The sequence below is a fragment of the Xiphophorus maculatus genome, chromosome 2 (genome assembly GCF_002775205.1).
Source record: "Xiphophorus maculatus strain JP 163 A chromosome 2, X_maculatus-5.0-male, whole genome shotgun sequence".
NCBI lineage: Eukaryota > Metazoa > Chordata > Actinopteri > Cyprinodontiformes > Poeciliidae > Xiphophorus > Xiphophorus maculatus.
The window spans coordinates 5,007,005-5,022,136 of NC_036444.1; the positions used below are offsets into that span (position 1 = coordinate 5,007,005).

General features: G+C 39.9%; 1 protein-coding gene across 3 annotated transcripts in view; it reads right to left on the reverse strand.

The window, feature by feature from the left end:
• dgkz (diacylglycerol kinase zeta) overlaps positions 1-15,132 on the reverse strand; it is a 59,189-nt gene that overhangs the window by 23,305 nt on the left and 20,752 nt on the right. For 2 of the 3 annotated variants that reach the window (XM_023348174.1, XM_005795814.3), the window contains exons 2-8: positions 4,671-4,770; positions 2,988-3,083; positions 2,761-2,838; positions 2,629-2,685; positions 2,471-2,539; positions 986-1,057; positions 800-916 (exon numbers count right to left, since the gene is read on the reverse strand). In XM_023348174.1, the coding sequence (XP_023203942.1) occupies positions 800-916; positions 986-1,057; positions 2,471-2,539; positions 2,629-2,685; positions 2,761-2,838; positions 2,988-3,083; positions 4,671-4,770 (589 nt within the window). Of the gene's footprint in view, positions 1-799; positions 917-985; positions 1,058-2,470; positions 2,540-2,628; positions 2,686-2,760; positions 2,839-2,987; positions 3,084-4,670; positions 4,771-6,150; positions 7,834-15,132 lie in introns of those variants that run through there. The other variant, XM_014471765.2, reaches the window with a different exon arrangement.

Here is a 15,132-nt window from a genome sequence, read left to right on the forward strand (position 1 = left end):
TAAGCAGATTATTTATCTTTGTCAGTCAAACAAGATAAGCTGAGGTTCATGTGTCAGGTATTTGGTAAACGTTTTTGCAGACAGGACTTTAAAATTTACAATGTTAGAGGAACTGTAGGCAGAAAAAAGGGCGTAAATTAACATAAAAAATCTCAGAAATGTTAAGATTAATCTCAGAAATTTTCTATACAAAATAAGGAAATTACTGAGCTTCAAAAGTTAAAATGTGGAAAAAAAACAATTCTGAAATTTTGAGATTAGTCTCAGAGACTTTCTGGAAAAAAACAAATTGAAAATTTGTTAGAAAAAACAGAAATTTCAAAACTAACCTCAGACATTTTCTAGAAAGAATCTTGAAAATGTCTGAGCTCCAAAAGTTATGAATTTGCGAGAAAAACAACTGAGATTTCAAGATTAATTTCAGAACTTTCTAGAAAAAACTTGGAAATCTTTGAGTTTTAAAGGTTGAGAATCTTTAATTTTGAAACTCAGAAATTTCTTAAAAAAAAAAAAAAGGTTTCTAGAAAATTTGACTAATCTCAAATCTTTTTAGTTTTTTGATGGAAACTTACACCTAATTTTTTCCCCCCATGTAAATTGACCCAAATAAAAAAACTGAGTGAAAAAGCAGCAAGAACAAAATTAAAACTTCCATGAGACAATCTGGAGATCCAGACCAGTTTAAAGGATGATGGGGAGGTCCGGATCACAGAAAGGAAAAAGAGGAAGTAGTTGGGAGACGGCACTGGAGTTTAAAACCCAGGAGGCTGCGTAAAAAACATTTCTGGACGGTAAATACCTGCGGCTTGCGGACTCTGATGATCCATGTTGGAGGGACGATGACGGCAGCGTGGGCCCCCAGAGAGCAGCACTCCTCTATCTGCTGCAGCATGAAGCACGTCACCTTGTTGTGATACTGAAACGGAGACGGAGAGTCAGCTGGCAGGAAGTTACCTGGAGCTTTGTGTTAAGGATGATAACTCACCGCCTGTTTGCACCAAGAGCAGCTGATGGCTACGATCTCTTTGCTGTGAAATGTAAACTTCTGCTGGAAGCCCTGTTGGTGACATGATGGAGGTACAGTTGGAGGAGCTGCCGATCTGAAACTCGCACATTTGATTCCAGTTTCCTCCTTGCACAAGTTGATATGCAAGTTGTCCATTGACCAACGGTCAGTATGACTAGAAAACTGCTAAATGAATTCATTCTTTTATTTAGATCCCCATTAGTTGCAATATTCTGCATCTACTCTTCCTGGGGTTTCACACATTCGACACAAACAAAAAAATACATGACATACATAGATCACACGATAAATTCAAAATAAAAGAAACTATAAAATAAACAAATATAATATAGACTCAATAGATCAAAAATAAATTATACAATAATGAAAAACATATTAAAGAGCATTTGCTTCAATATGTCAAGCAACACATATGCAGAAAACATACACAATCAATATAACACATAAAATTACAGAGATCTTCTTAAAGCTGTTCATAATTCATACCCGTTTCACCATTTTATTTTAGAAAACTGTCTGCCCTAAACTCTTGAAACAGTTTCTGATTGTAACCAGCAGCAGAAACTTCGCAGCTTCTCTGTGTGTGGTTGCTATGGCAACTCCCTCTTCTTTTAGGGAGCCTAGAGCGCCGTTCCACACACCAGCCTCTAACGGTCACTGTGTACAAACTATAAGTTGTATCAGAAAAATTTCTGAACCATGAGTGTTAGAACCTTTTAGTGGGCATTCATACACGTTTTTATGGGTCTACAGAGTTTTATTTAGGAGGTACGAAACGTTAAAGAGAGCCTGCAGTTTTATTTTAGAAAGAAAAATTCTGAGTTAAAATACAATGGGAGTGAATGAGAGTTTGGGTGTGAGCTCTCTGCACTTAGGGCCAAACTGATGGAAAACTGTAAGTCCTATGGTAGTGAAAGAGAAACTGTGTGAAAGTGGAGAGAAACACTTTCACACCAACTTTTTGATGTATTAAATGCACATATGGAGATAAAACTGTGGGGGTGAGAGTAGTTTAAATCAAACAAATTTCAGAACTTCTCTTGAGCTTAGAGTCTAGAGTGTGTGACATTATTACTCTGAGTTAAATATTCTGATGGAAAATGGAAAAAACCCTCAAACAGTTACTTTGTAAAAACAGAAACAAGTTGCTTAAAGTTTGAATGGTTGTTTTATAAGTTGATGTGGGAAATGTTAGATTTTTTTCCTACATTTTTAAGCTACTGCCTAAAGTCATACTATTCTTATTCCTGAAATGTTCTGATGAACTTTTTGTTTTTCCAGCAATGTTGAAGGATTAGTAAACAGAACATTCTTTAACTGCTAAATGTCCCCAAACCAGCGATAATTTTAGACAGAAAACAACTATAAGGAGAAGAACTACTGAAGGAAATTGGTAAATCTGGTTTAGAAACAGAATAAAAACTCATCCAGTCAGAAACCAACCTTCCCACACTGCCGACACTTCCCAGTCTGCCGTCTCCTGTGGACCCAGTGATGTCGAACGACGTTGGCCTGGAGAACGAGATGTTTTTCAGAGCATTATTTACCTCAGTGTTACATCAACAGTGGACACTTTCAGATCGTGAACATGCGCCGCTGACCTCTCGGACGGCTCGAGACGCCGGTTCCCTGAACGACGGTTTGCACCTGAAGTTAATCTGGGCAGAGGACAGAAACCTTGAGCTGGGGAGGAGAGACGTCTGAGACGAGGTGCTGACCTGGAGCTCATTTACCTTCTCCAGCTGCTCCATGCACATGACGTGCACCGAAATCTTGCAGCCAGCACATTTCATCCGTGGTACAGACTTTTGCTGGAAAAACAGATCGAGTTCACGGTGAGTCAGGGACATTTTCCCAAACCATGCTTAGGGCCCCAGAAAGGCTTGAGCCGGCCCTGATAGAGTCGCTCCTCTTTTCCCGCTGACTGGGACCAAAAACAAACCAGTGGAGGTGAACTCACCAGAGACTTGGCGACGCAGTACTGTTCTCCAACATAACAGAAGTCTCCAGAAACACTGGCTTCGAACCAGATGTGTTCCCCATACTGGGCGTTCTCCTGCAACCCAAAATACACAAAACTGATTCACTGGGAACCAATCCTGAGCCAAACACAGAGTTTAGATCCCAAACTGCTGGATGATATGACTGAAAAATGTATCACTCTATAAGGCAGGGGTGTCCAAAGTGTGGCCCTCCGGTGGGCACCTTTGTAATTTTTTTTAGCATGAAACTTTAAATTACATATTATAATTTAATTCTAATTTCTCTTTAATGGAACATGTTAGGCACAAAGCATTTTTCTCTTAATAGTTGTGTTTTATAAACATCCAGTGACTTTTTAATCAAAAATAAGACGAAAACACGAGTGCTGTGGTGGCGCAGGGGGTTAGCCGCCCCACGTTTGGAGGCCTTAGTCCTCGACGCGGACGTCGCGGGTTCGAGTCCCGGTCCCAACGCCCTTTGCCGCATGTCCTCCTCGCCCTCTTTCCTGTCTTCCTACTGTCGCAAAAAATAAAAGCCACTAGCGCCGCAAAAACTCTTCGGAGAAAATTTTTTAAAAATAAGACGAAAACACATCAATTCATCTATTAAACTTGGTTAGCAGAATTAGTGTTTTTTAAAGAAAGTTTCAATTTTGTTGCTGAGAACAGATTAAAATATTTTCTAGACAAAATAAACAGAAAAAAAAGAGTTAGGAAACTGTCTACCATTTTTTAAGACAAAAAAATTGCCTGGAAAAAAAAAAGTCAGAATTTTAATTTTTTAAATATTTTTTTTAAAAAGGGAGAATTCTGAGAAAAAAAAAGAAGATTGTCTAACCCTATATTGTGTTGCGTTTTTAACTGGAAAAACAATATTGACCCCAGAGTACTTTTCATTGTGGAGTTCTGGCACATGTTGCAAAAGATTTGGACACAATTGATATATCATTTGATCTTAATAATTATATTTATATATTTTTGCTTCAGATATCTGAAATACTACCAAACTGGTGACTTTTGTTGTTTTAATCTTAATTTTCCCTTGAGCTACTGCACTCCTTTTCTCCTTTCACTCTACGCCAGTATTTTTTGTATTTTTAAGCAGTTATGAGGCAAAACCTGAAACTGCTGCTGCGCAAGTTACTCAACAGGTTGTTGCTAGGTAACCAAAGAGTCCGAAAACTCTACATGGTTCTTTAAGTGACCACGGTTTAGTTTTAGTTCCTTTTAAGGAGGGGTGGGCGACATGGACTTTGGGTTTTATCACAATATTTTGTGGAAATGATAAAAGATAACGACTGTTGATGCTCACAAATAATTTAAAAAATAAACAATAGTTATTCCAGTGAAATGTAGAAGTTCAGAAAAATTGTGGCCCAGGGGATTTTTGAAGAACAATTTTGCTTCTGTACACAGAAAAAATATTGCAATGTTTGAAAAATTTTTTATTTTTTTTTATTGTTCTGTTTAACAAAACTTGGAAAATACTTCAAAAACATGTACATTTTCATGGGATGGATCGATTTTGTGTCCTTTATCTATTCAGATGTTTCTAGAACGTAAGCTGATGCTTTTCAAAAAGTGAAACTAATGTTGAGTCTGTGTTTTATTGAATACAACTCAGCTGCGTTTCATTTCTGAATGAATGAAACGTGACTTACGCTCCAGTCGATGGTGCTGTTGGGCTGCTGAGAGTCCGTCTGTCCGGACGCATTGGACTGAGTCGCAGCGTTCTGCAGGCCCGACTTGGCGATGGCTTTCCTGAAAACGGTAGAAGAAGAAAAAACCCTCTGAGAAAGTTTCATTTACATTGGGCGTTAAAGCAATTCAAGATTAATTCAAGCAATTCAAAATTGCTTGAATTAAATGTGACCAAGATTAAATGTGACCAGAACTAACATCGTTTCAGTTACATAGAAATGTCTTCCCATCATTAATAAATAAAATAAAATGTATGATGTAAATTATTGGAAACACTAATTACTACAGAAGTATTGATCACTAATTTTATGCTGTGCTAAAAAAAATGCAGCCCAAACTCTTCTAAAAATAGTGAAATAGTCCTTTAATTTCCACTGTACTGATTCCACTGAACTTCAGTGATATTCAGAGGAGCACAAGGATGTTTAGTGACAAAACAGTGCAAAGCACTAGGGGGCGCTGTTCCATATTGATTTGGTTCAATTAATAGAAAAACACATTTGGACTCCAACCAACAACACTTTGAGAGCTAATAGTGAGCCATGCTAACCTGGGCGGAGAGACATTAGACCGATATACGTAACTGTCCACCATGTTTGAACAAAGAATTATTATGGTTATAATTTTACACATTTTTCCCCTGGTTGACTCAAAAGAAATGTTTTTTCTTCTGAGTCAGCTTTCTAAATTTCAAACTTTGGAGCAAAACTTTAACTTTGAGCAAGATTTTATCCGTCCTTACAGTATTTCTATATTTAGAGATTACATCATCACACATAGTCATCAGTCCAAGTTTTCACTCTCCTTTGTTTTCTGTAAAATAGCAACCCCAGCAGAGTTCCGCCTGTTACCTAGCAACCCCAGCAGGGTTCCGCTTGTTACCCAACAACCCCAGTAGAGTTCTGGCCGTTACCTAGCAACCCCAGCAGAATTCTGGCCATTACCTAGCAACCCCAGCAGAGTTCCAACATGTTTCGTCAGCTGCTTTTACCGCTGTATGTACTGTACAATGGCTGCTGGAATAAACAAGAGTTTTGTTGTTGACGTACTTTTCAGAAACCACTTGCTGCATTCTTTGTTGGTATGCAGAAGGTTCTACTTTCGCTTTTCAAAGCTGTGTGGTTGTATAATTTTGCATCTGTTTGCAGCTATTTTTATGTGCCAGTGTAAACGTTGTGTTTGGGGGGGCGTGGCCAGGAGAAGCTTATTTGGATTTACAGTGACAGGAGGCCCTATAACAGTTTAAAATAGCCTATTTTGATCAGACTAAAATCTCATTATCTAAGAATGATTTAGTGATAAGAGGTAATGAACATGTTTTTTATAGACCGATCCTAAACTGTTCAAGGAATCATAATAGATCATCTTTAAGTTCTTAGATATTTGGGTTTTCATCACACAGAGCTAAATTAGTGGGCAGACAGCAGCTGGACTACATACAGCAAGAAGGCACTCAGACTCTCCAGGCGGGAGTCATAGCTGTGGGGCCCCAACGGGCTGAGGGGCCCGGGGCCCCTATAGAAGGCCGGGTGGTTGAGGTAGTAGACGGAGCTCTTGCGGCAGGGTAGCGGGTGGCCTCTGCCCGGCCAGGGGCTCCCAGCCTTGGAGACGGTGGAGATCTTCCTCCTCTTCCTCTGGCTGGAGCCGCGGTAGCAGACGAACGGGGAAAGGTCTCCGGCGAACACCTGGGAGGAGTTCCTGCGAAGGCAGCGAGGGGCCCGGATCAGGGGCCGTGATTGGGACAGAACATCAGGAGGCTTCCTCAGGACCTGCAGGGCGGAGGTAGAGAGGGAGGAGGTGGAGGCTTCGCCCTCCTCTTCCTCCTCAGGCAGCTGCTCCGTCGCCGACAACAGGCTGCCTTCTGATTGGCTGTTGCTGGAGTAATCGCTGCTGTCGTCGTCTCGGTCCGACTGGAGGCTGCTGGAGCGGGAAAATGCCGCTCTGTTGTTGACTCCGCCTCTCACCTCCACCTGCTGTTCCCCTGTGGGAAGCCCCACCCCCAGGCCGCCCCCCTCGCCCTCCTCGTCCTCCTCCGCCATCTGGATGAGGCTGGCCAGCAGCATGGACGGCCCCAGCAGGTGGGTGTCAATGGTCCGCAGCTTCCCCACCTTCTTCCGACACACGGCGAACCGCGGATTCAGGCTGGGTGTGGTGGTGCTGGACCGCCGGCGGCCATGCTTTCTCTTTGGTGCTGGCGGCTGGACGGTAGAGCGTCGGCGCTGCGTCAGGGCAGAGGATGGGAGGCCCACGCTGGAGCGGCGACGGGCCTTACTGGTGGGGATGGCGACGCTGGGCCGGCGCTGGCGGCAGGCGGCGGCAGGGTCCGCCTCCTGGGACGCTTCCTTCCTCCTGAAGTGACGACGGAAAAATGTGTCCATGTTGGACGCGGAGGGGTCTCCTACGGCTGTTGGTGTAGAAAATTATGCTGAATTACCGGAACTGATCTCAGTGAGAGGTAGGGGTTGGTCATATCATTTATCGTGATAAATGATATTATCACGATAATAAGATTTTGATTTGTCGTTAATGATAATTAAAACCCCTAAAACTGTCTGAATTGTTGGGATTGTTAATGTACCAGGGCTGCACAGTAAATCAGTCATTTGGACCACTGGACCACCTCTCTCAGTAGCTGCGTTTCCATTACAGATGTGAGAAAAACTTTGTTGGTATTTCGTTAATGTCAAGAGAAACACAATTTCGCAATTTCGTCGTTTCCATTAAATAAAAAAACGCAATTGAAATGACATCCTCTATCACTTCCTGTTGTCTTTATCATTTCCACCAGTGGTAACATCCGGTTGTTGATCACATGACTGGTGTGATGCGAAAAAATGTTTCCATTGCAGTTTTGCAAAATACACTAATTTCGACACGGCCGAAAAACCGCTGGCAACAAAACGTTTCTCAAAATTGCCATTTCTATGAAGTGAATTTATTTTTGTAATTCCAGTTTGCAGAAATGTAAGAATCAGACGTTAAGAACGGTTGTAAACGGCATAATGGAGGAGCACTGTTGTGAGAACTTGCTGAAGTCAGTGTCAGAAGATTAGAACCTTCTTAAAGAGACAGAGGTCCATTTTTCAAGGGGTCTAATTGCAACATCAAGTTTCTTTTAATTTATTAACCAGTAATCAATTAATCAAATACATTTTTTAAATTTAATTTAACCATTTTTCATGCAATATTAGAAATGCATTAAACAAAGACAACTGTGTTTTTATCCTGAATGCAAAATTTATATAATTTTTATACAGTTTTGGCTTAATTACTGTTCTTAATGTGTTGGGTTTTTTCATCAAATGCCCTTTTTTGAGTCTGTACACTCCAACTGTTAATTGATTACTAAATGAGTTGACGATTATTTCAATAATCGATTAATCACAATTAATCCAATTAATCATTCCTGCCCTACTCGATTATGCTTTAAAATGTCACCATGTGCCTGGAAAATATGTCATGCTGCCTCTTTAAGGCTGGTTAATCCACAGGTAAATGACCTGACATGTTATATGTCCAACAGGTTCACTTTAAACTCACATCTCAGCACACTGCAGGACCAGGCAGCTTCTTTCTCCTCCTTTCTGTCTCTTCTGTTAAGGAAGTTTGTGTGGTTTGGTGAAACTGGACTGAATGACATTTATCTGCAGAATTTCCCCTGAAATCTTTGAACTCCTTTCTGTGGAAGCAGAGGACGGTCTACCTCCTCTTGGTGGCGACAGCAGCCCTCTGACTGCTCGGTTCATTCAGGCTGAATAAAGGTCTCCTCATGTTACAGAAGCACCTGGAGCATAAATTATAAATCGCTCACGGGAAGTGAGGCTTTCACTCCTCAGGAGAATCAGCACGACGACAGGAAGCCGTCATCGCCTTAAACCACAACTGTAATTAAAGCCACGACAACCTGCTGCGTTCCAGGCCTCCGAACAGAAAACATCAGGAATCTGAATCTGAAACGCCACCGTCAGCGGTCTGAATGCTGAGGCTGAGGCTCGATGATCCAAACATCACTATCCATCACTGCAAAAACAAAAACTTACCAAGTACTTTTGGCTCTAGTTTCTCATGCAAATATCTCAGTACACTTGAAATAAAACAAAACTAACTTTTAAGTAACTTTTAAACAATATACAGAAGCTTGTTTTCAGTAAATAATACCTTAAAGTAGATTTTTTTAAAGTACTTATTCCACTATCAGATTATTTTTTCAAAATGTCATAAGTGAAATAATCTGCCAGTGGAACTAGTACATTTTATCAATGTTAAAGTATTTACCGAACACAAGCTCCCGTATCTTCCAAAAAACATTACAGAAGCTTATTTTTGGAAGCTCCTGTATTTCAAGTTAGTGCACATTAAATATGAGAAAACTAAGATTTTTTCATTAGACACTAAACCAAAACACTTGGTAAAAAATGTGTGTTTTTGCAGTGCATCGAGAAACTGTGAGTCTCTGTACAGAAGTCAAAACCTCAAAAATCAAACAGAAATTTGTCCGAAAAAAACACACAAATGGTGAAAAAATGGTTAATAGAAGAAAAAACTACAAAGAGAGACAGAAAAAGTCCATAAAAAACAGCAAAACGCCCAAAGAACCCAAAAGAACCAACCCAGAAAGAAGCTAAACAAGCTCCAAAACAATGCAAAAACATGCATCATGAAAACTGACAGAAAGGATGGCAACAAAACAATCAGAATTAAAGAAAACAACCCTGAGAAGTATAAATTAGAAAAAACAAAAAGATGTGAAACAAACTAAAATCCAGTTAAAGGAAACAAAATAATCTGAAGGGATTATCTTTAAGAGGACAGAACAAACAAAAAGAGCTAAACGTCCAAACAGACGAGTCAACAGAAACACGGGAGGAACCTGGACGACAAGTCGCTACTTCCTGTTCTGCCAGCCTTGCTCCACCTTTAGAGAGGGTCACCAGTATCACCAATGTTCCCAGTATTCCCAGTGTGTCTGCAGCAGTGGGTGTGATCCCTGATCCCTGCTGTGTTTCCTCGACTGTCAGCTCCAGCAGATTAGCAGGAAGACGTTACGTGAGCGTCTGCCGGCAGATTATCAGGGACAGCAGCTTTTTATAGACCCTCGTCTTCTTCACCGTCACTCTGCAGCCTCACCTGTTACCCGTCTCACCTGTTACCCGTCTCACCTGCTCCCCGTCTCACCTGTTACCCGTCTCACCTGCTCCCCATCTCACTTGTTCTCTAGCTCGTTATCTGTCTCACCTGGTAACTATCTAAACTTGTCATCCGTCTCACCTGTTCCAACCATTGCCTGTCTTACCTGGCCTGTCTCACCTGCTACCTATCTCATATGATAACTATCTAAACTTGTCATCCGTCTCACCTGTTCCAACCATTACCTGTCTTACCTGGCCTGTCTCACCTGCTACCTATCTCATATGATAATTATCTAAACTGTCATCTGTACCTCTGGTTAACTTCCTCACCTGGTAACTGTCTCACACTTTACCTATTTCACCAGTCACACGTCTCACCTGGTAGCCATCTAAACCTTTCACATGGCTTTCTTGTCACCTGTTCCAACCATTACCTGTGTCGAATGGTACAGTCTCACCTGTTAACTATCTCACCTGACACATGGCTTAATTCTCACCTGTTCCAACAATTACCCATCTCACCTGTAAACTGTTTGTTTCGGGTCCAAAACCGCAACATTTGTTACATTTTCAGGTGGTGCGGTTCACTTTCACATTGCACTGTGTCAAATGATTCAAACTTATTTACAAAGTTGTTTCCATCCTTGCCTGTGGGGGCGCTGCACCAAGAAACACTAAAGGAAACCAGATAAAAACCTCAAAAGAAGACACTGAGCGCAACTTCCTTGCACTTTTCAGAAGTTTCTAAAAGCGATTGATGCTACTAACTGGTTATAATAAATAATTTGTATGAAGAAAAATCTTTGCTACAAAAAGAAAACCAAGTTAATCTATGAATACTTTCACAATAATATACCTCAAATTGTGTTTGTATTTATGATTCCCAGCTTCATTTGTACATATTTCACACACACCGTTTAACATTTTGCATTGCTGCTGCTGCTGTGTAAAATATAATTCAATCCCAAGATTAATAATCTGTAGTGCGATGAAATATAAAGCTCTGAATTCTGTGTCACATGTGGGAGATTTTTTCTGCACGAGGCAGAGCTTGTTTCCATACATTTGCATGTTTCACATCGCCTCTCTTGTTTTCTGCCTCTGTATTAGAAAGCTGGGACGCTCTGCTTTGCCTCGACGTTTTTCCAGGCGTCTGGATCGTTATCTGCAGCAGCATGAAACCAAACAGTTTATCAAACAGTCAACTAAACGCTTTTTAATTATAAAGCCATTGTTGCCTCGGCAGCTGACGAAGCTGCTAACGTCTGATGATGAAGATGAATGCACTTTATAAATTATATTTTACATTAAAAACTATATTTGAATGCTTATATTTTTACTGTTTAATAGAGTATATATTGAAGTTCTGGATTTTTTTCATCTTTATTTTTGTATTAAAATAACCAAGAATCATCTCTATCTGCAAAGTTTGTGAACACAAGAAATTTGTTTTCATCTTGCTCTCAATGAAGATATTACGTTAAACCAGCAGGAACTGTTGCTAAATTCAACAGGTTTCCACTTTGCTCTCAATGAATACATTTTAAATATAAATATATAAGAAGGGAAACAAATTAAAAACTTTAAAATAATTACACTTTTTTTTTTATTTAAAGTTTTTTTTTTTAATTTACCATTTGTTTCTTGAGGAAGGACTTTCAGCTCTGTGTTGCTAAATTTACTTCAGATTTTTTCTTGTTTCCAAACCAAGTTTCTTATAAAACCCAGAAATAATCATTTTTAAAACATGAGACAAGATTTGAAAGTCAAACTTTCCAATTTTAAGCAAATATTTTGTATCCTGATTCATTAAAATTAAAAATAGCAACGTAACAGGAGCAGCAGCGACGGTTTTAAGGGTTTGATTGTATCAGGAATGTTTTCTGGCAGCAAACAGGAGCATCAGAAGATCAGGAGAGGAAATCTGAGCCTAATCTGAGAGCAATCTGTCTCATTAAAGCCGAGATCGATCCGCCAAGAGGCAGAAACACCGGCTGAGGTGGTCCAGTGGTTTTAAAATAAATCAAAACACCAAACAACAGAATAAAAGAATAGCGGCGGATCTTCGCAGCTGAATACAACCTGACAGGCGGCGGAGAGACGCTGGGTCCTGCGCAGATGGAGACCAGAGGCAGCACTGCGTGAACGCACAGCAAGCGGCCGGTTTAAATAAACTCTGCGGGCTGAAAACTGCAGCTTCACCTCAGCTTCCCTCCTCTGAGCCGAGCCGCTGATCCAGGACCAGCTCTCTGCTTCACATGTAAATAACCCAAACTCATCCCGATTTAGCTTCCTGGCGGAGGAGACCAGAGCTGATCCAGGATCAGGTTTATGTTTGTACCCAGAGCGGTAAACAAGTCACCAACAACTGATCCAGGACCAGTTAACGTGTGAACCGCTTAATAGAAATGATCTAAACGAGGCCCAATTAAGATCATGAATGTTTCTAAAGGTCCGTTTGGGCCAGAATGAGTTGATAAAAACCCAGTAAACTGCACAAATATTAAGCTGTCAGTACCTTCAAGTTAAAGGTGACCTATTTTACTTCCTTGAACAGATTAGAACAGGTCTGTGGTGGTACAAAATATGTTGATTACATTTTTTGCACAAAATCATTTTTAGATGATCAGATTTTAGTTTAATCAGCTCTGCCTACTTTGAGCTGTTTTAGGGCGTCTTGTCTCTTTAAATCCAAATAAGCTGCTGCTGGCCACGCCCCCCAACTCGACTTACACACGAATGAAAATGGCTGCAGACAGATGCGCACGTCTACAACCATACACCTTTGAAAAGCAGAAGTGCACAACCAACAAGAATGCAGGAAGTAATTTCTGGATAGTAAGTCAACAACAAAACACTTGTCTTTTTCAGCAGCCGTTGTACAACAGTAAAACCAGCTGAACAAACGTGCTGGAGTTCAGCTTGGGTTGCTAGGTAACGGATGGAACTCTTCTGGGGTTGCTAGGTAACGGCGCAGTGCCTGCCGATTTGCTATGTTTTATTGGTTTCATTTTCCAGAAACCAAAACACATGAACTTATCGACAACAAAAAGGTTAGATGTTTTATTAAGTGCTTGTACTGTTTTTAGAATCAGTAGAAACTCAAATATAAAAACATGGAAAACATGAATTTTCAATAAATATCCAACATCTTTTCACATTGATCAGTCCCTCCAGGATTTTGCGATTGTTTTTGTGAATTTTTTTTTGCAATCAAAATCACGGATTTTGTGGTGCTAATTTAGTGATTTAAGTAATTTTGCAATATTAGCGCTTATATGACAGTAAATGTAACTTTTTGATAGATCATGGAATATAACTTGACATCAAGTAATACTAAGGCAGCAGTGCAGAAGAAGTCAGAAATATTGCCACCTACAGGTGGGAGTTAGCCTCAATTAAACTTTTAATAATTTTAATAAATTCACAGACAGAAAAAATGCAGGGATCTGTTGATTTTTTGTGAATTTCTCAGCGGCTGATCCAGGACCAGCTGATCTGCAGCTGCTTTTTATAAATTGCTCTTCAGTAGAGATGAATAGAGCCGCCGGCCGCTCCAGCGACTCCTCATTAACACTTCAAGGCCAAAGCGTGCTGCTACATTATGGATCCAATTAGGGAGAAAAATGACAGGAAGCGAGGCCGCATGTTAATCTGTCCAAACACGATGTCTGACTCACGGCTCGTCTTCCTGCAGACAGGACGGGCTGATCGCGGGTTAATTAGAGACTCTGATTCTGGTCCTGGTTCTGCTTCTAGATCAGCCGATCTGATTGTTTTAAGGCAGAAAACAACAAACTGAATTCAGGATGCTGTGAAAACGAAGCTGCGCGATCAGACGATCATATTGATTACAAATCCCCCGCCCCACCAATTCACTCCTCCTCCTAGTCTGTAGGAGGAGAAACTCAAAGATTCCTCAGACATGTATGAAAGAATAAAAGCAACACTCCAGGTATGTTTTTAATGAGGGAGTAACATTGGAAACACGAGTAAAGCTCAAAAAAGTCAACGATTAAACCTGAAGGTGCTTCCACATAACAGAATGAAAATATTTAACATTTTGATTGTAAAAATATTCTGTGTATTTTGCCGTTTATCCTGGCAAGTATTTTTTATTTTTTATGTTTTTTAAGAAGTTTGATTCCCACTTTCTGCAGTAGATGTAAACCAAAGCCAGAACCTGTGATTCGTTCAGTTAAAACCTCAACCTATGCATAAACAAACTAACCATTTTATGCTAGTTGTGTGGGTTTTGTTTAAGACATAATCTTATTTTTTTGGTTTAGTTTCTTTTTGTTTTACAGCTGGGAGATAAACCAGTTTTATGTGATTCCAGATGTTCTGTCTGAAGCTCTGCCCTGTTTAACTGATGATAAAAACCTTCAGTTTTTGCATCCTGATCGTAAAACAGCGAGCTCTGCTTCGTCCGCAGGCAGCAGGAATTCATTTGAGACTCTCTTCTCGCTGCTATGTTTCAATTAGAGGACAGATTTGAAACCTGGAAGAGGCTTAAAAGATCAGCAGCTCCCATTGGGTCGCCTTCTTCTGCTGCCTGGACAGATTAGCGTCAGCTGCTAACAGGAAGGTGTGACTCTCAGATCCTTTCCTGTGCAACGCTTCTCTGGGAAAAATGGGAATTTACTTCTTATAAGACAAAAATGTTTCAGATTAAAAAACAACACTGAAGAAACGAGGATTGGAAATTGAGTTAGAGAGAAGTTGGTTTTAAACATTTTGGATGTTAAATATATGCAGAAAGTCTGAAACAAGCTGGTATTCTCTCCTAGAACTTCTTCAAAGTTCAGTTCACAGAAATTAAATCTCACAATAAATTAAAATGAGCTCAATAATTTCCATTTGTGTGATTTATTGTTTTTCTATCAGAAACTGGATGATTAAAAATCTTCAGTCTGGTGCTTTGGTCTCAACTAACCCTTATTTTGAAAGATTATTTTGTTTATAGAGACTTAAACATTAATTTTATTTATTGTTTCTGTTTATATTGGATGTTTAAAAAGCTTTCCAGTTCCAGTGTTAAAAATGTTCATTAGAATTTAAAATTTATTAATCTTTGAGAATGTTTTCCTGCGTTATTATTGTGCCATTATCATATTACTTGAAGATGGTCTCAAAACAACAATATTATCGTTTATCGCGACGATTCCTAGGACAATTTATTGTCCAACAAAATTTGTTATCATGACAGACGTAGTTCATCTTAAACTTTTTACAACATCAATTCAACATTCAGAAAACGTTAATTTCTCATGACGCCACCTGTTTTTGTTAA